Below are 27,202 nucleotides of genomic sequence, written 5' to 3'. Positions count from 1 at the left end.
CCTGCGTGTCGTAGAAGGCGTTTAAAGGGGACAGGAGTTAGGGGGCTAGAAAGCTTCCCCTCCTTATATTTTAACTTTCTAAAAGGGGAAACAGAAATGAAAAGTTTTTATCAAGGATGTAAGGCATGTGTACAAGTAGGAAGAGAGGAAAGTGGTTGGTTCCCAGTGAAAGTCGGTTTGCGGCAGGGGTGCGTGATGTCTCCATGGCTTTTTAATTTGTTTATGAATGGGGTTGTTAGGTTGGTGAATGCAAGAGCTTTGGAGAGAGGGGCAATTATGCAGTCTGTTGTGGATGAGAGGGTTTGGGAAGTGAGTCAGTTGTTCACTGATGATACAGCACTGGTGGCTGATTCAGGTGAGAAACTGCAGAAGCTGGTGACTGAGTTTGGTAAAGTGTGTGGAAGAGGAAAGTTGAGAGTAAATGTGAATAAGAGCAAGGTTATTAGGTTCAGTAGGGTTAAGGGACTAGTTAATTGGGAGATAAGTTTGAATGGAGAAAAACTGGAGGAAGTGAGTGTTTTAGAAATCAGAGAGCGGATGGAACCATGGAAGTGGAAGTGAGTCACAGGGTGTGGAAGGGGGCAAAGGTCCTGGGAGCTTTGAAGAATGTGTGGAAGGCGAGAACATTATCCCGAAGAGCAAAAATGGGTATGTTTGAAGGAATGGTGGTTCCACCAATGTTATATGGTTGTGAGGCATGAGCTATAGATAGGGTTGTGCGGAGGAGGGTGGATGTGTTGAAAGTGAAATGTTTGAGGAAAATATGTGGTGTGAGATGGTTTGATCGAGTAAGTAATGAAAGGGTGAGAGATGTGTGTGGTAATAAAAAGAGTGTGATTGAGAGAGCAGAAGAGGGTGTGTTGAAATGAATTGGTCACATGGAGAGAATGAGTGAGAAAAGATTGACAAGGAGGATAATGTGTCAGAGGTGGAGGAAAGAAGAAGTGGGAGACCAAATTGGAGGTGGAAGGATGGAGTGTAAAAGATTTTGAGCGATTGGGGCCTGAACATACAGGAGGGTGAAAGGCGTGCAAGGAATAGAGTGAATTGGAACGATATGGTATACCGAGATGGACGTGCTGTTAGTGGATTGAACCAGAGCATGTCAAAATCGAATAAAAGTTTTATGATGGGGCATAGTTTTTAAGTAAATCTAAGTCAATTTGTAAAATCTTAGGAATCCTCCTTAAGAAGAGAGAGATTTCCTAAAAGAGAGATAAAGAAGTAGTTTTATAGTATTAATGGAGAATAAATGGAATAGAATGACTGACATGATTAATTGATTAATGCATACAGCATACATAAATTTAAGAAATATGATTGTAGAGAGTGTTAAAGAGATAGGGACCCATATGTGTAAACTTTTTCTCCATATAGTAAAGATGGGTAATGAAATAGAAATTTATGAGCCCAGTACCCTTTATGGCCTTATGTCACATCAAAGATGTGCTATGAGCAGTAGCAGGGGAATTATGGACTCCTTTGGAATGACAAGCTTCTCTGTGAGATTTTATTCCATTTTGTTCATTGATACTGATACATCCATGCTGAAGGTGACATTACATTTGCAGTGTAACCTCGTAGGTTGACTTCAGTAACACCTACATATACTTAGGCAGATTAGACTGTACAGGACAGAGAGTAGCATCATTTGTGCACATCAGATCTCTATCTGTCATGTATAAAGCAACAAAACTTGTTTCTTAATTAGGTTGACAAAACTTGAGATGTATATTCTACTTTAGCTGTAATAAATGCTGCAAGTGATGTTCTTAGAATTTCTTAGTCCATGTATAAAAAATAGAATTTTGATATTAGCCAGTATAATTTGCCGACAGCACTATTCTTGACTGTTTTATACATGGTACCCTGTCATTCTCCAAATCTTTCGGTACCATAGGGCCTTTATATCTCATCTCATCATATATAAGATATATTTGCTGCTCCTCATAACACGCAATGGTTCTAAAGTTATTTGCACTGTTCCTCTTAGCTCATCACTTTAGTCTTAAAATGAATGTATTGTTGTTTACTTAGTGGTGTGATAAAGGATTTTTTTTTTTAAGTAATTCTATTATGGTTTCTGAATAGGAGTTTTATGGCAAGGCAGGAGGTGGGGCCAGAAAAGGAGTTGACAAAAAATCTGCTCAAAGTGTCCAGAAGTCTAAAGGAAGAGGACGAGGGAGAGGGAAGAATTATGAGGAACCTGGTAAGTCATACATGATTGTTTTTGTTTTCCTTCCCAGCTTTCCTTATTACGTTTGGGGAATAAAATGTAAGCAGCCTTTTAGTTTTTTTTTCACATTCTTAATGTATACCAGGTGTTCTAGATGAAAAAAGGTTTGAAATTATGAAAAAAAGACGTGCGAACTAGGTAAGAAAAAAACAAGCTATGAATTTTGATGATAGTGAAATATAGCAACTTTAGTCTGTGTGAGAGGAAAGTATCAGCAAATTCAACTTGAGTGAGCCATATATATTGTATTTTAACTTTCTAAAAGGGGAAAGAGAAATATTGTATTTTAACTTTCTAAAAGGGGAAACAGAAGGAGGAGTCATGCAGTGAGTGCTCATCTTCCTCAAAGGCTCCGATTAGGGTGTCTAAATGTGTTTGGATGTAACCAAGATGAGGAAAAAAGAGAGATAGGCAGTATGTTTGAGGAAAGGAACGTGGATGTTTTGGCACTGAGTTAAATGAAGCTCAAGGGTAAAGGAGAAGAGTGGTTTGGGAATGTCTTGGGAGTAAAGTCAGGGGTTGGTGAGAAAACAAAAGCAAAGGAAGGAGTAGCACTACTCCTGAAGCATGAGTTGTGGGAATATGTGATAGAGTGTAAGAAAGTAAACTCTAGATTGATATGGGTAAAACAAAAGTGGATGGAGAGAGATGGGTGATTTTTGGTGCCTATGCACCTGGTCATGAGAAGAAAGATCATGAGAGGCAGGTGTTTTGGGAGCAGCTGAGTGAGTGTGTTAGCAGCTTTGATGCATGAGACCAGGTTATAGTGATGGGTGATTTGAATGCAAAGGTGAGCAATGTGGCATAACAGGTGTACATGGGGTGTCCAGTGTTGTAAATGGAAATGGTGAAGAGCTTGTAGATTTATGTGCTGAAAAAGGACTGGTGATTGGGAATACCTGGTTTAAAAAGAGAGGTATACATAAGTATACGTATGTAAGTAGGATAGATGGCCAGTGAGCATTATTGACAGGCACATGAAAGAGAGACTTCTGGATGTTAATATGCTGAGAGGGGCAACTGGAGGGATGTCTGATCATTATCTTGTGGAGGCAAAGGTGAAGATATGGAGAGGTTTTCAGAAAAGAAGAGAGAATGTTGGGGTGAAGAGAGTGGTGAGAGTAAGTGAGCTTGGAATGGAGACTTGTGTGAGGAAGTACCAGGAGAGATTGAGTGCAGAATGGCAAATGATGTAAGGGGAATGGGGGAGGAATGGTATGTATTTAGGGAAGCAGTGTGGCTTGTGCAAAAGATTCCTGTGACATGAGCTGCATGGGAGGTGGGCAGATTAGAAAGGGTAGTGAGTGGTGGGATGAAGATTTAAGATTGTCAATGAAAGAGAAGAGAGAGGCATATGGATGATTTTTGCAAGATTGTCAGTGAAAGAGACGAGAGAGGCATTTGGATGATTGTTGCAGGGAAATAGTGCAAATGACTGGGAGATGTATAAAAGAAAGAGGCAAGAGGCCAAGAGAAAGGTGCAAGAGGTGAAAAAGAGGGGAGATGAGAGTTGAGGTGAGAGAGTATCATTAAATTTTAGGGAGAATAATAAGATGTTTTGGAAGGAGGTAAATAAAGTGCGTAAGACAAGAGAACAAATAGAAACATCAGTGAAAGGGGCAAATGGGGAGGTAATAACAAGTAGTGGTGAAGTGAGAAGGAGATGGAGTGAGTATTTTGAAGGTGTTTGAAGAATGTATGTGAGAAAACCTTAGAAAAACAAATGGATTTGTATGTAGCATTTATGGATCTGGAGAAAGCATATGATAGAGTTGTTAGAGATGCTCTGTGGAAGGTATTAAGAGTATATGGTGTGGGAGGCAAGTTGCTAGAAGCATTGAAAAGTATTTAACGAGGATGTAAGGCATGTGTACGAGTAGGAAGAGAGGAAAGTGACTAGTTCCCAGTGAATGTCAGTTTGCGGCAGGGGTGCATGATGGCTCCATGGTTGTTTAATTTGTTTATGGTTGGGTTGTTAGGGAGGTGACTGCAAGAGTTTTGGAAAGAGGGGCAAGTATGCAGTCCGTTGTGGATGAGAGGGCTTAGGAAGTGAGTTGGTTGTTGATCGGTGACTCAGGTGAGAAACTGCAGAAGCTGGTGACTAAGTTTGGCAAAGTGTGTGAAAGAAGAAAGCTGAGAGTAAATGTTAATAAGAGCAGGTTATTAGGTACAGTAGGGTTGAAGGACAAGTCAACTGGGAGGAAAGTTTGAATGGAGAAAAACTGTATGAAGTGAAGTGTTTTAGATATCTGGGAGTGGATTTAGCAGCGGATGGAACCATGGAAGCAGAAGTGAATCACAGGGTTGGGGAGGGGGCGAAAGTTGTGGGAGCATTGAGAAATGGGTATGTTTGAAGGAATAATGGTTCCAACAATGTTATAAAGGATGCAAGGCATGGGATATATATAGGGTTGTGCGGAGGAGGGGGGATATGTTGGAAATGAGATGTTTGAGGACAATAAGTGGTGTGAGGTGGTTTGATTAAGTAATGAAAGGGTAAGAGAGATGTGTGGTAATGAAAAGATTTTGGTTGAGAGAGCAGAAGAGGGTGTATTGAAATGGTTTGGTCTCATGGAGAGAATGAGTGCGGAAAGATTGGCAAAGAGGATATATGTGTCAGAGGTGGAGGGAACGAGGAGAAGTGGGAGGCCAAATTGGGGGTGGAAGGATGGAGTGAAAAAGAATTGGAGCAATCGGGGCTTGAACATATAGGAGGGTGATACGTGTGCAAGGAATAGAGTGAATTGGAACGATGTGGTATACTGGGGTCGACGTGCTGTCAGTGGATTGAACCAGGGGATGTGAAGCGTCTGGGGTAAATCATGGAAAGTTTTGTGGGGCTTGGATGTGGAAAAGGAGCTGTGGTTTCGATGCATTATACATGAGAGCTAGAGACTGAGTGTAAAAGAATGTGGCCTTTTTTGTCTTTTCCTAGTGCTACCTCGTGTGCATTTGTCAGGGAGGGGGTTGGCATTTCATGTGTGGCTGGTGTATATATATACATATATACACACCACCCACATAGATTCCATTTATTGATCTCTTATGCAAGTAAGTTTTTTTTCTCCATGTTATCATCAATGAATCTGTTACCAATTCCATGTGGTGGATAAGGAAACAAGAACTTCCACACTTACATGAGTGCTTCTTATTCTTTCACTTTGCACACCAGTTGATTCAACTTAGACCAATATATCCATTTATGCCACCATAGTATACAAAATGTTCTCTTGCATTTCATTGCAGTTCAGTTGTTAGGCATCCTTACGTGAAATAACCTCTATCCTAATAAGATTATGTCCCTGTGCCCCTTTTTCTTCTACGATCATTTCTTTCTTGTACCTTTAACTGTTTTACAATTATCTTCTTGACCAACATGTCATGTGCCATTTGTTCACATAATCTCACCATTTTGAAACACTTTCACATTAGTACTTTTCTAATGATTTTTTTTCAGAGTGCTTTCCAAGTAGGATATTGCCTTTTTTATTATCTGCATTTCAGAACTTTCAGGCGCTTCTCATTATTGCTATATTTCCATTTTATGCTTCAGTGATCCTGACCCTTTCTTCTGATGATGAGGAAGATAACAAAAAGTCTGGTGCTATTGCTGGAACAGTACTTGCAGAAGGTTCATCTGGTTCTTCCCATGCTGGGGGTCAGCCATTAGCCCCACGAGAACCCATCAGTCACAAGGAACCTATCATAACTGCGGATATGGAGAACTATGATGATAGTGAGGAGACAGATAGTGGTGGTGCAGTTACTGGTGGGTGCTTTTTTTTTTTGTTTTGTTTTGTTTCCCCAGTGGCCATTAACCTGGTGAATTGCTTAAAAGTTTCATTTACAGAGTTCAGTTTGGTTAACTAGAGGTTAAGATAAGTAAAATGATGACCACTAAATTGCTTGTCAAGTGGCTCAAAAGTAAACAATAGCAAGGACCATATGTTCACCATAGGTTTTGATATTACTGTTTACCTTGATTGGCATAGGCTTTTGCTTGGTTGGTAAACTTGTGTATCTTGTATAGTGGCTTTCTGTGAAAGTGATTGTTTTCTTGGAGATAAACACATAGATTTCTTAAACTTTAAACTGTTTTCTTTGTTGTATGACAAACTTTGTAGCTGTGCTCCCATCATTGAGTGATGAATTTAAGCTTTCCGCCTATGTTTAAAAATCAGTTTATATTTTTTACCACTAGCTGTCCAAAGAGGATACTAGCATTTCTTGCATCTCAGTCATCCACAGGATGTCCAAATTGCGTTCTTTATATTCAACTGGGTGAGAAGCCAAATGCCATTGCTGACTGTTGTTAAAAAGTGAAAAAAAAAATGGATATGATTGTTGATATTTTTCAGGGATTAAATTATTTATTCATATTTTTCCAAAAAAATAAATTACTGTGTGAATAACCTCAATATATGTAAAAACATGTTCTGGGAGTGCTGAAGAGTGTGTGAAAAGAAAGAACATTATCTGGGAGGGCAAAAATGGGTATGTATGAAGGATTAGTAGTCCGAACAATATGATATGGATGTGATGCATGGGATATAGAAAAGGCTGTGCTGAGGAGGGTGGATATGTTGGAAATGAAATGTTTGAGGAGAATATGTGGTGTGAGGTGTTTTCGAGTGAGTAATGAATGGCTAAGAGAGATGTGTGTTGATAAAAAGAATGTGCTTGAGGGAGCAGAAGTGGGTGTGCTGAAATGGTTTGGACATATGGAGAGAATGAGTGAGGTATTCCTTTAGTTTTTGCTCCTGGGAGCTAGGCCACACAATACTCAGCCAGCTGCTGTATCACATGATTATTGTGTGGCCATCAGCAACTCAAGGGTGGGTCATTTAGATACCTGCTTTTTTTTCCTATGTCGAAGCTCTGGAACTCTCTATCCTCTCATTTCTATCAATCTATCTATCTATATCTCTGATGCCTGTTCCAATTAGAACGCTCTCAAAGGGGTGGCCACGGCAACAATCTCCATAACTAAAGAACTCCAGTGCCGCTTCTTAGCCTTTAGTGCCTCACCCTTAACAGGCCACTAGCAGAGGGCAAGTCTAACGCATTGTTTGCGGAGGCTCCTACGTAATGTTCTTGATAACTACTACTATCTAATGCTCATACCCACTACTTCCGTCTAATGTTTCCACCTAATAATCCTGCCTAAATGTTCCTTCTTACTTCTCTCTACTGCTCCTACCATTTTGCCAAAAGACAGGGATAGCATATGGTGCTCACTGCAGGAAAATCTAAAGTTATGAAGAATGAACTATGTGAGTTAAGTGTTGTCAAGTGTTACATCTTTGTTACATCTAATAAGTAGAACATATATGTTTATGGACAGAATGCCAGTAGTCCACATTTTGGTAAGGCAGAAAGAAAAGACAGCTACCTGGGTCAGAAGAGTGCATCTTGACAACCACTAAAGTGCTGGCTCACTAAGCAGATGTCACTAACCTCCTGATACTCCAACAGGTAGTACTGGTAATGTGCCTGCCTGGTCATTGGCTGCTTACTAACCACTACCTACATGATACATGTTTCACCCATTTTTGTAATGATCTCAAACTCACACTAGTAATATTAGAAATTTCCTTAAGTGGCGTATTTCATTTTAAAGTGCAACTGAAGCTACTCATTACTTGTAAGGTGAGTTTTTCCAGCCATAGTAGGTGGGAGAGGTATGAAAAGAAAAAATTCAGGGCATGAGTGGGGAACAATAACTATGATGTAGCACATTTAAAAAGACAGGTTTTTCACTTTCTCACAAATTCATAAATGCTTTCCTTTGTCTTTTCTTCTTCCATTGTATAATGCTCTCTTTATTTTGATTTAGGCCTGGCCTTGATGTGGACTTTTGTCTGAACAGGAGCCTTCAACTTAAAGTAAAAAAAGATAGATGTGTCAGAAGTGGAGGGAATAAGAACAGGGAGACCAAATTAGAGTTGGAAGGATGGAGTGTAATAAGAGTTTGAGCAATCAGGGCCTGAACATATAGTAGGATGAAAGGCGTGCAAGGGATAGAGTGAATTAGAGCAATGTGGATAACTGGGGTCAACGCGCTCTCAATGGACTGAGCTAGGGCATGTTAAATATCCGGGGTAAACCATGGAAAGTTCTGTGGGGCCTGGATGTGGATAGGGACCTGTGTTTCTGGTGCATTACACATGACAGCTCGAGAATGGATATGAGCAGACATGGCCTTTCCTTCTCTGTATCACTGACACGGGACAGTTAACAGGTGTGGGGAGGAATAAAAGAACATGTACTTAATTTTTTCTTTTCTATCATGCATTGGGAATGGACGATGGTGAGTAAGTATGAATGTGTATATATGTTTATGTATATCCGTGTGTATAAGTATGTATGTATATTTATTATACTTTGTCGATGTCCTTCACATTAGCGAGGTTGCTCAAGGAAACAGACAAAAGAATGGCCCAACCCACCCACATACGCATGTATATACATAAACGCCCACACACGCGCATATACATATACATACACAGACATATACATATACACATGTACATATTCATACTTGCTGCCTTCAACCATTCTCTTCGCCACCGTGCCACACATAAAATGGCACCCCCTTCCCCCTGCTTGCGTGTGATATAGTGCCAGGAAAAGACAACAAAGGCCACATTTGTTCACACTCAGTCTCTAGTTGTCAAGTGTAGTGCACCAAAACCACAGCTCCCTCTCCACATCCAGGTTTACCCCAGATGCTCCACATGCCCTGGTTCAATCCATTGACAGCACGTCGACCTCGGTATACCACATCGTTCCAATTCACTCTATTCCTTGCACACCTTTCACCCTCCTGTATGTTCAGGCCCTGATTGCTCAAAATCTTTTCGCTCCATCCTTCCACCTCCAATTTCGTCTCCCACTTCTTCATTCTCTCCATGTGACCAAACCATTTCAGTACACCCTCTTCTGCTCTCTCAACCACTCTCTTTTTTTATTACCAGACACCTTTCTTACCCTTTCATTACTTATTTGATCAAACCACCTCACACCTCATATTGTCTTCAAACGTCTCATTTCCAACACATCCCACCTCCTCTGCACAACCCTATCTATAGCTCATGCCTCACAATCATATAACATTGTTGGAACCGCTATTCTTTCAAACATATCCATTTTTGCTCCGAGATAATGTTCTTGGCCTTCCAAACATTCTTCAACCCTCACAGAACCTTCCATGGTTCCATCTGCTTCTAAATCCACTCCCAGACATCTAAAACACTTCACCTCCTCCGGTTTTTCTCCATTCAAACTTACCTCCCAGTTGACTTGTCCCTCAACCCTACTGAACCTGATAACCTTGCTCTTATCCACATTTACTCTCAGCTTTCTTCTTTCACACACTTTACCAAACTCAGTCACCAACTTCTGCAGTTTCTCACCTGCATCCACCACCAGCACTGTATCATCAGCGAACAACAACAGACTCACTTCCCAAACCCTCTCATCCACAACAGACTGCATACTTGCCCCTCTCTCCAGAACTCTTGCATTCACCTCCCTAACAACCCCATCCATAAACAAATTAAACAAGCATGGAGACATCACACACCCCTGCCACAAACCAACATTCACTGGGAACCAATCACTTGCCTCTCTTCCTACCCGTACACTGTTTTTAGCAACTTACCTTCCACACCATTTACTCTTAATACCCTCCACGGAGCATCTCTATCATATGCCTTCTCCATATCCATAAATGCTACATACAAATCCATTTGTTTTTCTAAGTATTTCTCACACACATTCTTCAAAGCGTGCACCTGATCCACACATCCTCTACCACTTCTTAAACCACACTGCTCTTCCCCAATCTGATGCTCTATACATGCCTTCACCCTCTCAGTCAATACCCTGCCCTATAATTTCCTTGGAATACTATATAAAATTATACCTCTTTAGTTTGAACTCTAACCTTTATCCCCTTTGCCTTTGTACAATGGCACTATGCATGCATTCTGCCAATCCTCAGGCACTTCACCATTAACCATACATACATTGAATATTATCACCAACCAGTCAACAACACAGTCACCCCTTTATTTTAATAAATTCTTCTGCAGTACCATCCAAATCTGACGCCTTTCCGGCTTTCATATGTATATGTACATGTGTGTGTATATGTACATATGTGTGTATATGAGCTGATTTGCCTTTCTTTTTCTCTTTTATAGCAGTACATAACTAACGTGGGAATCATGGCTGCTCATGTATGGATGTGAGCGAATGTGTTCTTTCTTCGTGTTTCCTGGCACAACCTCGCTGATGCAGGGGGTGATGATATTGTTTCCTGTGAGGCGGGTTGGTGCTGGGAATGGATGAAGGCTACCAAATATGAATATGTATATGTTTTTTTTTTTTTTTTATTATTATACTTTGTCGCTGTCTCCCGCGTTTGCGAGGTAGCGCAAGGAAACAGACGAAAGAAATGGCCCCAACCCCCCCCCCCCCCCATACACATGTATATACATACGTCCACACACGCAAATATACATACCTACACAGCTTTCCATGGTTTACCCCAGTCACTTCACATGCCTTGATTCAATCCACTGACAGCACGTCAACCCCGGTATACCACATCGCTCCAATTCACTCTATTCCTTGCCCTCCTTTCACCCTCCTGCATGTTCAGGCCCCGATCACACAAAATCTTTTTCACTCCATCTTTCCACCTCCAATTTGGTCTCCCTCTTCTCCTCGTTCCCTCCACCTCCGACACATATATCCTCTTGGTCAATCTTTCCTCACTCATTCTCTCCATGTGCCCAAACCACTTCAAAACACCCTCTTCTGCTCTCTCAACCACGCTCTTTTTATTTCCACACATCTCTCTTACCCTTACGTTACTCACTCGATCAAACCACCTCACACCACACATTGTCCTCAAACATCTCATTTCCAGCACATCCATCCTCCTGCGCACAACTCTATCCATAGCCCACGCCTCGCAACCATACAACATTGTTGGAACCACTATTCCTTCAAACATACCCATTTTTGCTTTCCGAGATAATGTTCTCGGCTTCCACACATTCTTCAAGGCCCCCAGGATTTTCGCCCCCTCCCCCACCCTATGATCCACTTCCGCTTCCATGGTTCCATCCGCTGCCAGATCCACTCCCAGATATCTAAAACACTTCACTTCCTCCAGTTTTTCTCCATTCAAACTCACCTCCCAATTGACTTGACCCTCAACCCTACTGTACCTAATAACCTTGCTCTTATTCACATTTACTCTTAACTTTCTTCTTCCACACACTTTACCAAACTCAGTCACCAGCTTCTGCAGTTTCTCACATGAATCAGCCACCAGCGCTGTATCATCAGCGAACAACAACTGACTCACTTCCCAAGCTCTCTCATCCCCAACAGACTTCATACTTGCCCCTCTTTCCAAAACTCTTGCTTTTACCTCCCTAACAACCCCATCCATAAACAAATTAAACAACCATGGAGACATCACACACCCCTGCCGCAAACCTACATTCACTGAGAACCAATCACTTTCCTCTTTTCCTACACGTACACATGCCTTACATCCTCGATAAAAACTTTTCACTGCTTCTAACAACTTTCCTCCCACACCATATATTCTTAATACCTTCCACAGAGCATCTCTGTCAACTCTATCATATGCCTTCTCCAGATCCATAAATGCTACATACAAATCCATTTGCTTTTCTAAGTATTTCTCACATACATTCTTCAAAGCAAACACCTGATCCACACATCCTCTACCACTTCTGAAACCACACTGCTCTTCCCCGATCTGATGCTCTGTACATGCCTTCACCCTCTCAATCAATGCCCTCCCATATAATTTACCAGGAATACTCAACAAACTTATACCTCTATAATTTGAGCACTCACTCTTATCCCCTTTGCCTTTGTACAATGGCACTATGCACGCATTCCGCCAATCCTCAGGCACCTCACCATGAGTCATACATACATTAAATAACCTTACCAACCAGTCCACAATACAGTCACCCCCTTTTTTAATAAATTCCACTGCAATACCATCCAAACCTGCTGCCTTGCCGGCTTTCATCTTCCGCAAAGCTTTCACTACCTCTTCTCTGTTTACCAAATAATTTTCCCTAACCCTCTCACTTTGCACACCACCTCGACCAAAACACCCTATATCTGCCACTCTATCATCAAACACATTCAACAAACCTTCAAAATACTCACTCCATCTCCTCACATCACCACTACTTGTTATCACCTCCCCATTTGCGCCCTTCACTGAAGTTCCCATTTGCTCCCTTGTCTTACGCCCTTTATTTACCTCCTTCCAGAACATCTTTTTATTCTCTCTAAAATTTAATGATACTCTCTCACCCCAACTCTCATTTGCCCTTTTTTTCACCTCTTGCACCTTTCTCTTGACCTCCTGTCTCTTTCTTTTATACATCTCCCACTCAATTTCATTTTTTCCCTGCAAAAATCGTCCAAATGCCTTTTTTTTTTTTTTTTTTCCCAAAAGAAGGAACAGAGAATTGGGCCAGGTGAGGGTATTCCCTCAAAGGCCCAGTCCTCTGTTCTTAATGCTACCTCGCTAACGCGGGAAATGGCGAATAGTTTAAAAGAAAGAAAAAAGAATATATATATATATATATATATATATATATATTTTTTTTTTTTTTTTTATACTTTGTCGCTGTCTCCCGCGTTTGCGAGGTAGCGCAAGGAAACAGACGAAAGAAATGGCCCCCCCCCCATACACATGTATATACATACGTCCACACACGCAAATATACATACCTACACAGCTTTCCATGGTTTACCCCAGACGCTTCACATGCCTTGATTCAATCCACTGACAGCACGTCAGCCCCGGTATACCACATCGCTCCAATTCACTCTATTCCTTGCCCTCCTTTCACCCTCCTGCATGTTCAGGCCCCGATCACACAAAATCTTTTTCACTCCATCTTTCCACCTCCAATTTGGTCTCCCTCTACTCCTTGTTCCCTCCACCTCCGACACATATATCCTCTTGGTCAATCTTTCCTCACTCATCCTCTCCATGTGCCCAAACCACTTCAAAACACCCTCTTCGGCTCTCTTAACCACGCTCTTTTTATTTCCACACATCTCTCTTACCCTTACGTTACTCACTCGATCAAACCACCTCACACCACACATTGTCCTCAAACATCTCATTTCCAGCACATCCATCCTCCTGCACACAACTCTATCCATAGCCCATGCCTCGCAACCATACAACATTGTTGGAACCACTATTCCTTCAAACATACCCATATATATATATATATATATATATATATATATATATATATATATATATATATATATATATATACCAATTATTCCCTCAACTGCCACATTACTCACCTTTGCATTCAAATCACCCATCACTATAACCCGGTCTCGTGCATCAAAACCACTAACACACTCATTCAGCTGCTCCCTGCACACATTTATATATATATATGTTTATGAATTTGTGTGTTTAAATCTTGTTTGCCATTCTCCACATAAGTGAGGTAGCACCAAGAATATGAAGAACTGGCTTCATTTTCTCAGTCTTTCTCTAGCTATGATGTTTAATGCACAGAAACCTTAGCTTCCATTCCTACAACAGGTGCCACAGGCTTTTCTGTATCTGGTTTTTATAGAGTGAGGTTTTTATAGATATTGCATTAGCTGCTAAATTTGCTGTTTTTCAGTTCCATCTGTCTTTTGATGTGTCTTCTTAAACCTGTAAGTCCCAGAAGTCATTATATTAAGACTTGCTATTAATAGAATGTAACTCTCCTTTATGCTACAGGTGGGGGCCTACCTGATCTTCAGAGTTTACTTGATGGGACCTTGAAAGGGCCATACACGTCTATTCAGTGTCGAAGTGTAAGAGTGGGTTCTTATAAAGTTATGCCCAAGGACAGAGTGCTTATCGTTCCTCAGGGTCTCAGGATAAAGATTCCTCCCATCACAGAAGGTAGCTTTTCAATACACATGATAATTGTTTCCATTTTTAAGTGATAAGTAGGGCTTAATGTGACTTTTATTTGAGCTAAGTTGATTTAACCCTATAGTGTATATATCGAGGTGTTCAAATGCAGCATCATCTGAGTGGTCTCCAAAATTTTATTCTTAAAGAAAAGTGCTAGTTTTAACAAATGGTCTTAGTTGGGGTATTCCTCGTTTGCCTGAAAGTAAGCTTGGTATGAAGTTTTGTATTGGATATAATTTAGTGTTTTTATCTATGAAATCCACACATCTCATATGTACTAGATTGTAGTGCCTATTAAAGCATACACGGAAGTAAATAACTGTTTCATTTGTAGCCAAATTAAGAATTTATACTTACAGATGCCAGTGATGCGGTGACAATTGATGTCCCAATCAAGAGTATTGTGAAGGTTCTTGTTCATTTGGGAAGGTCACTGCCTGTTTTCTTTATTTATGTAAAACCTTCCACAGCTGCTAATATAAGAAGACTGCTTAGGATGAATGACAAAAGTGGCTTCTATTTTGACCCCTGTAGTTATGGTAAGTTCCAGATATGTAAGAATAGTTCATAAGTATGTTTCTGTTGTTCCTCCTGATCATATCTCTCTCTTTCATTTCTTTTAATGATAATGATGTCAGACATTGATAAAGGAGTAAAAAAGAAGTAAACTCAGCTGTTACGCTGATGACACTTTGGTGAGCAAAGTGATAGGATCAGATAATGACCAAAAAGAGATGCAGAGAGACTTCGATACAGTGCACAAATAGGTACACCTGAATGTTAAACTTTAGTGAAGATAGACTTTGAATTACTGTAGGTATGCAGTCTGTTTGTTGTGGGGCCTGGGAGATATATTTGATATTGTTTGTTGATGACATGGTGCTGGTGGCAGATTCGAATAAGATATTGCAGAAATTGTTGACTGAGTTTGGGAGAGTGTTTGAAAGAAGTAGAATTTGGGAGAGTGTTTGAAAGAAGTAGAATTTGGGGGAGTGTCTAAAAGAAATAAGGTTTGGGAGAGTGTTTGAAAGAAGTAAGTTGAGTGTAAATGTAAGTGAAAGTAAGGTTATTAGGTTTAGTAGTGCAAAATGACCAGTCATTTGGGGTGTTAAGTTTGAATGGAGAGTTGAGTTTAGATACCTAGGAGTGGACATGGCAGCATAAGGAAGCATGAAAGCTGAGGTGAGTCATCGGGTGAGTGAGGGGATGTAGTTTTTATGAGCATTGAGGAATGTTTAGAAAGAGAGGTTACAACATGGGTATGTTTGAAGGTCTGTTAGTCAAGCCAATGTTTTATGTATATGAAGCATGGGCTATAAATCACAGTGTACAGATTTGTTGGACATTAAATCTTTGAAGACAGTTTGTGATGTGAGGAGGGTTGCTTGAAAAATTTATGCTAAGGTAAGAGAGAGGTTTGATGGTAAGAAGAGTATGGTTTACGGAGCTGAAGAGGGTGTCCTGAAATGTTTTCTCCCTTATCCCTGGGGATAGGGGAGAAAGACTACTTCCCACTTATTCCCTGTGTGTCGTAGAAAGCAACTAAAAAGGGAGGGAGCAAGTGGCTGGAAATCCTCCCCTCTCCTTTTTTTTTTTTTAATCTTCCAAGAGAAGGAACAGAGAAGGGGACCAGGTGAAGATATTCCCTCAAAGGCCCAGTTCTTTGTTCTTAACGCTACCTCGCTAACGCGGGAAATGGTGAATAGTATGAAAAAGAAAAAGGTCTCAGAAAAGGAGGGAACAAGGAGATAGGGGAAACCAAATTAGAGAGAGAAGGCTGAAGTGAAAAAGATTTTGCATGATAGGAGGCTGAACATGTGAGAGGGTGAAATTGTATGCAGGGGGCAGTGTGCTGTCGGTGGACTGAACCAGGGCATACAAAGCAGCCGTTATGCATGACATAGAGAATGTATGCGAGCAAATGAGGCCTTTTCGTTGCGTGTCCCAGTCACCATCTCACAAACAAGGGAAACAACAAGAAGGTATAAAAAAATGAGAAAAGGAGAAGGCTGTGTATTTTGATGTGTATTTTTGTATATATGGTAGTTGCACATGTGACTGCTTTATTGTACTCTTGGTTTCTCATTTGTTAACTTTCTTTCATATGCGTATATACAGGCAGCTTTGTGGTGAGCAGCTATGATGAGAATGGGGATCTATGGAGAGTGGGTTACAAAAGTAAAAGTATGCTGGATATATCGTATTTTTACACATCAGAAGTTCACTTTTCAGTTTGTTTCCATATAGATAGGGTGAGAATGGAATCATAATTGGAGCTGTAAGGGGAAAGGAAAGACGCTTATCCATGACTTTTATTTTTGCAGATGAATCCCAGAAGCGTATCACTATCCTTCCAGATAGAATGACTGAAGAAAACAAGAACTTGGTTAAAGAAATATTAAGTCACACTTCTCTGCAAGCAAGTATTGGTGCATCCCATAGTACTCCTGCAACCAGCAACTCAGTATCATTAAGTGATAACTGGAGTCTAATGGAAGAACTGGATCTGAAAGAAGCCAATGAAATTCTTGTGCGATCCTCACCAGTAGAGGTCTGTCATGAGATGAGTTTGTATTGTTAGATATTTTTGATATTTTATGAAAGATTTTTTGAAAAGATGAAGATATTTTATGTGCCTTTTTTAGGCTTCTAAGAATCTTTTCTTCCTCTGTAGTATGTCTCACAAACTTGAGAGAAATCCTGTAGGATATACTTGGGAAAATTTGGATTAGGACTTCCATCCCTCAGTATTTTTTATGAGGAAACAGTGTTCATTTTGGGCCAGCCCTTGGCTGATTAGAGACTGCTACAGTGAGGACAGCATTACCCCATCCAGTTCCAGCCTTTAGAAACTGAGTTTTATAGGATTACATGCTGTCGACATGCCTTCTACTTTTACTTGTAGTTTTTTTTTTACAAAGTGAATGTGTAATTAATGATTTGGATTGTATGGGGAGGTAGTTTTTAAAGCAAGGGGCTCTATTTCTTGAGTATTTTTTATTATACAATTTCTTAAATCGCTGTATGCATTAAACTTGCTCTCAGTCAATTTATTCCACTTGCCAATCTTCTTATACTGCAAAAGTATTTCTTCAAATCTTTCTAACAAAATTCTTACTTTATTTCATGTCATGTCCTCAGGTTCTTCTATATTCCTACACCTTTCAAAGAACAGTTTACAGTTTTTGTCTTTCATCTCTTTTGAAAACATGAAGATTGTGTTCAGGTCACTTTCTTTGTGTTCAGGTCACTGTTTTTAAGATAAGATACTTTTATTTTTATGAGTGTATGATTTTTCATGCTTATTTGCTGTGTCATCCATCAGTTAGGTAGCACCAGGAACAGATAAGAACAATCTCATTTGCATAAATCCACTTTTGGTTATCATATATAATGTACTTAAACCTTGGAGGCCTTTCCCCACAGCAGAGCCCTATTTCCCTTTTTATGGTGTTCCCTGACACATTTCCTTTGCCCCAGTTCAGCCCATTTAGAACATCTCCCTCATCCATACAACATATCTCTAGTTTGTTCTATCCTATGCATGCTTCTCACCCTTCTGCATGTTCATACCCTGATAACTTAAAGTACCATTCACTTCATCCTTCTGTCTTGTCCTTGATTCTCCCTTCCCATCCACTTCTTTCCACTTCTGACACATTTATCCTGTAGATCAGTCTCCCCTCACTAACCCTCTTCTTATTTCCAAACCATTTCAGCACATCAGCTTCATTTCTTTCACCTAGAATTTTCTTACTTTCACACCACACTCTTACCTCGTTATTTCTTATTTGATCAACCCTCCTTGTGGCATATATTGACCTCAAGCATTTCAATGACATTGTGAAAAAGAATTGTAAACTATGCATGAGAAAGCTGAGCAGAGTGTACTGAAATGCTTGGATGTATAGAGAGGCTGAGGAGAGACTGACAAAGGGGGTATATGTGTCAAGTAGAGAGAATTGAGGAGGGGCTGACTGAGGGCAGTGAGAAAGGATGGAGTGATAGATGCTTTGAGTTATCAGGGCCTGAACATATAAGAGGGTGATAGGCATGCTTGCAACAAAGTGATTTGGTACACCATGGTGTATAGGGGTGACCTGCTGTCAGTGGGCTGAACCAAGGAGACCAAGAAAAGGTTTGTGAGGTTTGGCTTTTGAATTGTGGACTGGTTTCAGTGTTTTATACATGACAGCTATAGATTGGATGTTGTCAGTTAAGTGGTGTTTCAAAGTCAGTTCCTGCTTCTGCCTCACTAACACAGGAAATGGCTAATAAGCATGATTTTTTTTTTTTTTTCTGTTTGCCTTTTCCTGTGTTAGTGAAATAGTGTCAGGAACAGATAAAGAAATGGCTTTATTCACTCGCATGCCCTCTAGTATTGATTTATTATAATACATCAAAAGTTTGATCTTTATCCTCAACCAGGCCCTTCAGACTTTTCTATGATTTCCCCTTCTTTTCAAATTCCCTGGTTCAACCCATTGACAGTGCATCATCCCTTCTATACTGCATTGCTCCAGTTCACCCTGTGATTGCCTTACACCTTCCAGCATATTCAGGCCCAGAACCCTCAGAAAATTTTTGCTCCATCCTTTCAACTTCTCCATAGTTCCCTATTTACTTTGTTTCCTCCACTTTTGACGTGTATACCCCGTTAATCATCATCTCGCTAATCCTTCCCATATGTCTAAGCCACTTCAAGACATCCTCTGCAGCTCTCTCTCATATGTACTCTTTTATTACCGCACCTCACTCTTACCTTACCATTTCTTATTTGATCAACCCTCATCACACCATGCATTGTCTTGAAACATTTCATTCCAACACATCTACACACATCTTTACATTTTAGTCAAAGTTCTACTCCACACATCCAAACAGCTCTGATGGGAATGCTATACCATCATGTGTAACCATGTTCACCCTTAAAGACGGTGACCTCTTTCCTCTTACTCCTGAATGTGCTCAGGACCTTTGCCCCCATCACCTACCCTAAGACTCACTTCAGTTCCCAAGTTAAGAGTACAGAGTGTAACGTTTCATAGTTGAACCAGATGAATGATTTATTATTGGAAAGAAAAATACATGAGACCTGGTATAATGTCTTGTTAGGATTCGGTCACTTCATTCATGTACTCAGAACCCGGGTTGACATGCCTCCCTCCTGACAACCAACTTCTCCCTTTAGAGATGTGGAGAGTGGCTATGAATATGACCTGTGCTTGTGCTGATGGTAATACCTATAATGATGATAATATTTAAAGCATCATGTTCACAGTTGTCATTGACAAAGAATATAGCAGCTAATAACTTGCCATGGCTTTCTCACTTCCGACATGTCCCCATCCTAAACACCCCACATGTGCCTGCACATCCTATCTTCAAACACTTTCAACATTTGATAGAAGTACTTCATTTTCCATTCACCTTGTTTCTGCCTGTTACCACGTCCTTGTTTGCCCCTTTCACTGTTGTTCCCACTTGTTTTCTAGTACCTCATTTCTACCTGCTACCAGTTCCTCATTTGCCCCTTTTACCAATGTCTCCATTTGTTCTCTTGTTCTTCTCTCTCTATTAAACTTTCCAAAACATGGGAGAACTTATACCTGTCGCCATAATAAGTCTTGCGAAGGTGTTGGTTTAAAACAATGAAATGAATCGACCTTACCTAACCCCCAAATTTACGTTACCCCAACACAGCTCTAGCGGCGGTGCAAGTTAAAATTGAATATTGAAAATAAATCGATTGCAAAGTATGATTTGAATGCATTTATAGTGCTAATGTGTAAAGGTAAGGGGGTTAAAGGTGACTGTTCAAACTACAGAGGTATAAGCTTATTGAGTGTGCTTGGTAAGTTATATGGGAGAGTGATGATTTAGAGGGTGAAGCCATGTACAGAACATCAGACTGGGGGCTTTAAAGAATGTGTGTGAGAAATAGAGAGAGAAGTAGAAGGATTTGTATGTGGCATTTATGGATCTGGAGAAAGCTTACTAGATGGGTGATAGTGTTGCCTTATGGAAGGTATGGTATATATATTTATGGCATAGGAAAGCCACAAGAGGGAGTGAGAGGATTTAAAAAATTAAGAGGGTAAGGCATGTATATTAGTAGGAAGAGAGGAGGATGAGTGGTTCCAGGTGAAGGCTGATGTGTGATGTTAATTAGCTGTTTAATTTCTGTATGGATGAGATGTTGAGGGAAGTAAATGTAAGGGTCTTGGAGAGAGGGGCAAGTATGCACTCTGTAAGGGATGAGGAGGTCTGGGAAATAAATCAGTTGTTTGCTGATGAAACAGCATTGGTGGCAGATCTTTCTTTCATACTATTGGCCATTACCTGCGTTAAGAACAGACGTTGGGGACTGAGTTTGGGATAGTGTGTGAAAGGTGGAAGTTGAGGGCAAATGAGATTAGAAATTAGGTTATTAGGTTTAGCAGGACAGAGGAACAGGTTAGTTGGGATCTGAGTTTGAATGGAGAAAATTTGTAGGAAGTATGATGTTTTAGATACGTGGAAGTGGACATGGCAGTGAATGGAACCATGGAAACATAGATGATTCAGAGTGGGTAAGGGTATGAAGGCTCTGGGAGCATTGAGGAATGTGTGGAGAGGTTATTATGTGGGAGCACGAAAATGGGTATGTGTGAAGGTATAGTAGTCCAGGTTGTATAGATGCAAGGCATGGGCTGTAAATGAGGATGTGCAGAGGAGGGTGGATGTATTGGGAATGAAATGTTTAAGGATGAAACATGGTGTTAGGTGGTTTGTTGGAGTAGATAGTGAAAGGGTGAGAGAGGTGTGGTAATAAGAAGATTGTGGGTGAGAGAGCTGAAGCGTGTGCTGAAATGGTTTGGACAGAGAGATTGAGTGAGGAAAGGTTGATAAAGAAGATATATGTGTCAGAAATGGAGGGAAAAAGAAGAGGTGACCAAATTTGTGATGAAAGGATGGAGTGCAAAAGATTTTTGAGTCTTCAGGGCCTGAACATGCAGGATAGTGAAAGGAGTGCAAGGAATAAGGTGAATTGGGCAATTTGCTGTCAGTGGACTGAACCAGGACATGTGAAGCATCAGAGGGAATCCCAGGAAAGGTCTGTGGAGCCAGGTTATGAATAAGAAACTGTGGTTTCAGTGCATTGTGCATGAAAAGCGAGAGAATTGATGTGAGCAAAAGTTGGATTTCTTTGTGTTACTGGTGCTTCTTTGCAAATGCAGGCAATAGTAGAAATAAAAAAGACCAATGCTGACTTGTTACCAAAATGACCATTGCATTTTGTAATTAAAAAAGAATTGTATAAAAAAAGATATAATTGAATGATGAGTAATTGATGTTTGTTTTTTCAACAGGTGCAGAGCTTAGTAAAAAAACCAGCAGCAGCACCCTCTATGAGTGAATCAAAAACGTAAGTGTTATTTTTGTTGCTCTTAAGTTATATTTAGATCTGTCTTTCTGATGTTATGCTTGCTCTCTTTCTTCTGTATCTTTTTGTATATTCTGTTCTTTTCTTTTCTATATCTCTGATGCCCATTCACTTTCATCAAGGGGATGGCCATGGCAAAGGTCTCTTTCTTTGCAGACACCATTCCTTGCGTTCATCCACCGTTTTGCTTCCTCCGGTTGATCCTCATAGTACTGGTTCAGACCTTTGATGATCTTTTGCTTATTTCTTGATGGTAAGATCAGCATAGTCATAAAATGGCATTTGTATTTCATATGCAAGTTTGGACTTTATTCATTATTGTCTCTTCTAGTATACCAATTCTCTCCCTCTCTAATATGTATATTCTGTGCCAGGAATATAAGTTGATTTCTGGATGCATCAGTTTTTAGCATCCTCCTCACTGGTCACCTTCATCAGTCTGACCTATGTTACCAGGTTCACACATATTTCTCATCATAGTCTTTTTTTTATAGCTAAGTGTAGAAATTCAATTAAGAAGTACATTGGTAATGTAGAGACCTATGTTCTTTTTTATACTTATGGCATAAATTGAAGTGTGTGGATGAGGAGAGAAGCTATATAAACTTGATTCACCCCATCTATTTTATATCTGAAGCCTATTCCCAACTGGAACTTTCTCAAGGGGGTGGCCATGGTAATAGCGTCTTCGTAACTAGTGAACTCCCATTTAAGAGGGAATAGAATTTAAAAAGAGTAGAACAGGAAAACTAATTTTCTATCCCAATCAGCATCTTTGCTTCATGAAATGTGCTGTGGGTTAATAGTTTAACGTAATCTGGAAGTTATTATCCTTGTCCGTTTATGTTTCTATAGAAAACTGTAGGTGGTTCTTCCATGTGTAGTGATATTAATTTAATTCAGTATTGTATGTTATAAAGTCATAGGTAAGATTATCCCTATTTAAGCCTCGGATGATTTAAATGTTGGTTTGTAATACTTTTTAAGGGATAATAAGTCATCTTATATATATCTTTACAGGTTATTAATATACCCACCACCACCACAGAAGGGAGGAATATCGATAACAACAGATGATTATTGCTGCCTGGAGGAGGAGCAGTTTCTCAATGATGTCATTATTGACTTTTACCTCAAGTTAGTACTGACTTTGATTGTAGCCTCCATAAACATTTGAGTATTTGGAATGATAGATACCAGTTTTCCCCCATGCCAGTGTAAGCAAGTGTTGAGTAATTTTTTCATTGATGGTCTGTAGTGTAAGATCCATAAGAATGTTATTAATTCAGTCTATATGGAACATAATGATGAATGATGTCTTTCATTCAGACATAGAGATTTCATTGATCATTTCTTTACATCATATGTACGACATGAAGCTAGAATCAGAGTATTCGTTAGGACATAACAAGTTTACTTCATCCCCCCACTCACTACCCTTTCTTATCTGCCCACCTCTCACCTTTCTCATGCCACATGCGTCTCTTGCACATGCAGTCACTGCTTCCCTAAATACATCCCATTCCTCACCTACTCCACTCACATCATTTGCTCTCACCTTTTGCCATTGTACTCTCAATCTCACCTGTTACTTCCTCCCACAAGTCTCCTTTCCAAACTCTCTTACTCTCACCACTCTCTTCTCCCTGACATTCTTCTTTTCTGAAAATCTCTTCTAATCTTCACCTTCACTCCACAAGATTGTGATCAGACATCCTCCCAGCTGCCCATCTCAGCTCAGTAATATCCAAAGGTCTCTCTTTTGCATGCCTATCAAGTAACACGTAATGTAATAATGCCCTTTGACCTCTTTCTTACTCGCATACTTATTTATATTTATTTATTACACTTAGTCGCTGTCTCCCGCATTAGTGAGGTAGCACAAGGAAACAGACAAAAGAATGGCTCAGCACACCCACATACACTTGTATATACATAAACGCCTACACATGCACATATGCATAGCTATACATTTCAATGTATACATACATATACATATTCATACTTGCTGCCTTCATCCATTCCTGTCGCCACCTTGCCACACATGAAGTGATAACCCCCTCCCCCCGCATGCATGAGGTTAGTGCTAGCAAAAGACAACAAAGGCCACATTCATTCTCACTCAGTATCTTGCTGTCATATGTAATGCACCGAAACCTTAGCTCCCTTTTCCACATCCAGGCCCCACAAAACTTTCCATGGTTTACCCCAGCTGTCTCACATGCCCTGGTTCAATCCATTGACAGCACGTTGACCCTGGTGTACCTCATCTTTCCAATTCACTCTATTCCCTGTTCTCCTTTCACCCTCCTGTATGTTCAGGCCCCTGATTGCTCAAAATCTTTTTCACTCCATCTTTCCACCTCCAATTTGGTCTCCCACTTCTCCTTGTTCCCTCCACCTCTGACACATATATCCTTTTTGTCAATCTTTTCTGACTCATTCTCTCCATGTGACCAAACCATTTCAATACACCCTCCCCTTCTCTCTTTACCACACTCTTTTTATTACCACACATCTCTCTTTCCCTTTTATTACTTACTCGATCAACCCACCTCACACCACATATTGTCCTCAAACATCTCATTTCCAACACATCCACCCTCCTGTATACAACCCTATTTATATCCCATGCCGTGGAACCATATTACATTGTTGGAACCACTATTCCTTTATACATACCCATTTTTGCTCCGAGATAGCGTTCTCACCTTCCACACATTCTTCAACGCTTTCAGAACCTTGGCCCCCTACCTTACCCTGTGACTCACTTCCACTTCCATGTTTCCATTCATTGCCAAATCCACTCCCAGATATCTAAAACACTTCACTTCCTCCAGTTTTTCTCCATTCAAACTTACCTCCCAGTTAACTTGTCCCTCAACCCTACTGAACCTAATAACATGCTCTTATTCACATTTACAAGGCTGTATCATCAGCGAACAACAACTGACTTGCTTCCCAAACCCTCTCATCCACAGCAAACAGCATACTTGCCCCTCTTTCCAAAACTCTTGCATTCACCTCCCTAACAATCCCATCCATAAACAAATTAAATAAGCATGGAGACATCAGGTACCCCTGCTGCAAACCAACGTTCACTGGGAACCAATCACTTTCCTCTCTTCCTACTCATACACATGCCATACATCTTTGATAAAAACTTTTTATTGCTTCTTGCAACTTACCTCCCACACATATGTATACTTGTGTGTATCTCTCCTAATCATAAGTCTTTTTTCAGCGCACAAATCCGAAAGCCCGTTACCATTTCCATTCACAACACTGAATACCCCACATACACCAATTATACCCTCAACTGCCACATTACTCACCTTGGCATTTAAATCACTCATCACTAATACCCAGTCTCATGCACCAAAACTGCTGGCACACACGCTCAGCTACTCCCAAAACACTTTCTTCTCATGAGCAGGGGCATAAGCACCAATAATCAATCACCCATCTGTCAGTCCACTTTCACTTTTACCCATATCAATCAAGAATTCATTCTCTTACACTCTATCGCACATGCCCTCAGCTTCTGGTTCAGGAGTAGTGCTACTCCTTCCTTAACTCTTTTCCTCTCACCAACCCGACTTTACTTCCAAGACATTTCCAAACCATTCTTCTACACCATTGCCAGAACATCTAGATTTCTTTCCTCAGACATACTACCTATCTCTCCTTTCTTCTCATCTTGGTTACATCCACACACATTGGGACACCCCGGTCTGAGCCTTCGAGGAGGATGAGCACTCTTTGCTCAACTCTTCTTTCTTCTTCTTCCTCTTCCTCTTTTAGAAATTTAAATACAAGAAGGGGAGGGTTTCTAGCCCCCACATCTGCTCGCATAAGTCACCTTCTATGACATGCGGGGAATATGTGGGAAGTATTCTTTCTTCCCTACCCCCTGTTGTTTAATTTGTTTATGGATGGGATGGTTAGGGAGGTAAATACAACAGTTTGGAGAGAGGGGCATATATGCAGCCTGTTGGAAGTGAGTCAGTTGTTGTTTGCCGATGATACAGCTCTAGTGGCTGATTCTAGTGAGAAACTGCAGAAGTTTGTGAATGAGTTTGGTAAAGTGTGTGAAAGCAGAAAGTTGAGAGTAAATGTGAATAAGAGCAAGGTTATTAGGTTGAGTAGGGTTGAGGGACAAGTTAATTGGGATATAAGTTTGAATGTAGAAAAATTGGAGAATTGGAGGAAGTGAAGTGTTTTAGATATCTGGGAGTGGACTTTGCAGCAAATGGAACCTTAGAAGAGGAAGTGAGTCATTGGGTGGGGGACGGGGTGAAGGTTCAGGGAGCGATGAAGAATGTGTGGAAGGAGAGAATGTTATTTTTGGAGAGCAAAAATGGGTATGTTTGAAGGAATAGTAGTTCCAACAATGCAATATGGTTGTGAGACATGGGTTATAGATAGGGTTGTGCAGAGGAGGTAGGATGTGTTGGAAATGAAATGTTTGAGGACAATATGTTGTGTGAGGTGGTTTGATCGAGTAAGTAATGAAAGGGTAAGAGAGATTTTCGGAAACAAAAAGTGTGGTTGAGAGAGCAGAAGAGTGTGTGTTGAAATGGTTTGGACATATGGAAAGAATGAGTGACGAAAGATTGACAAAGAGGATGTATGTGTCAGAGGTGGAGGGAAGAAGAAGCGTGAGACCAAATTGGAGGTGGAAGGATGGAGTGAAAAAGATTTTGAGTGATCAGGGCCTGAACATACAGGAGGGTGAGAGACATGCAAGGAATAGAGTGAATTGGAACGATGTGGTATACTGGGGTTGGCATGCTGTCAATGGACTGAACCAGGGCATGTGAAACATCTGGGTTAAATCATGGAAAGTTTTGTGGGGCCTGGATAAGGATATGGAGTTGTGGTTTCAGTGCGTTACACATGACAATAAGGAACTGAGTGTGAACAAATGTTTCCTTTTTTGTCTATTTTTCTTCGTGCTACCTTGCTGAAGGAGGGGGTAGCGATTGCTGTTTTCTGTGGGGCGAGGTAGCACCAGAAATGGATGAAGGCAAGCAAGTATGAATATGTACATGTGTATGTATGTTTTTTTTTTTTTTTTTCTCCCGCGTTTGCGAGGTAGCGCAAGGAAACAGACGAAAGAAATGGCCCAACCCACCCCCATACACATGTATATACATACGTCCACACACGCAAATATACATACCTACACAGCTTTCCATGGTTTACCCCAGACGCTTCACATGCCCTGATTCAATCCATTGACAGCACGTCAACCCCGGTATACCACATTGATCCAATTCACGCTATTCCTTGCCCTCCTTTCACCCTCCTGCATGTTCAGGCCCCGATCACACAAAATCTTTTTCACTCCATCTTTCCACCTCCAATTTGGTCTCCCACTTCTCCTCGTTCCCGCCACCTCCGACACATATATCCTCTTGGTCAATCTTTCCTCACTCATTCTCTCCATGTGCCCAAACCATTTCAAAACACCCTCTTCTGCTCTCTCAACCACGCTCTTTTTATTTCCACACATCTCTCT

The 27,202-nt window shown here is 40.6% G+C and overlaps 1 protein-coding gene across 8 annotated transcripts in view; it reads left to right on the top strand.

The window, feature by feature from the left end:
• The window catches only part of LOC139759207 (uncharacterized), a 104,122-nt gene that overhangs the window by 53,042 nt on the left and 23,878 nt on the right, over window positions 1–27,202 (top strand). For all 8 annotated transcript variants that reach the window (XM_071681283.1, XM_071681284.1, XM_071681277.1 and 5 more), the window contains 7 exons: window positions 2,092–2,209; window positions 5,790–6,005; window positions 14,070–14,237; window positions 14,612–14,791; window positions 16,577–16,803; window positions 21,605–21,660; window positions 22,699–22,815. In XM_071681283.1, coding sequence (XP_071537384.1) covers window positions 2,092–2,209; window positions 5,790–6,005; window positions 14,070–14,237; window positions 14,612–14,791; window positions 16,577–16,803; window positions 21,605–21,660; window positions 22,699–22,815 — 1,082 coding nt within the window. The remainder of the gene's footprint in view (window positions 1–2,091; window positions 2,210–5,789; window positions 6,006–14,069; window positions 14,238–14,611; window positions 14,792–16,576; window positions 16,804–21,604; window positions 21,661–22,698; window positions 22,816–27,202) is intronic.

Source organism: Panulirus ornatus, chromosome 32 (genome assembly GCF_036320965.1).
Source record: "Panulirus ornatus isolate Po-2019 chromosome 32, ASM3632096v1, whole genome shotgun sequence".
NCBI lineage: Eukaryota > Metazoa > Arthropoda > Malacostraca > Decapoda > Palinuridae > Panulirus > Panulirus ornatus.
This window is presented reverse-complemented; position numbering and strand designations above follow the sequence as displayed.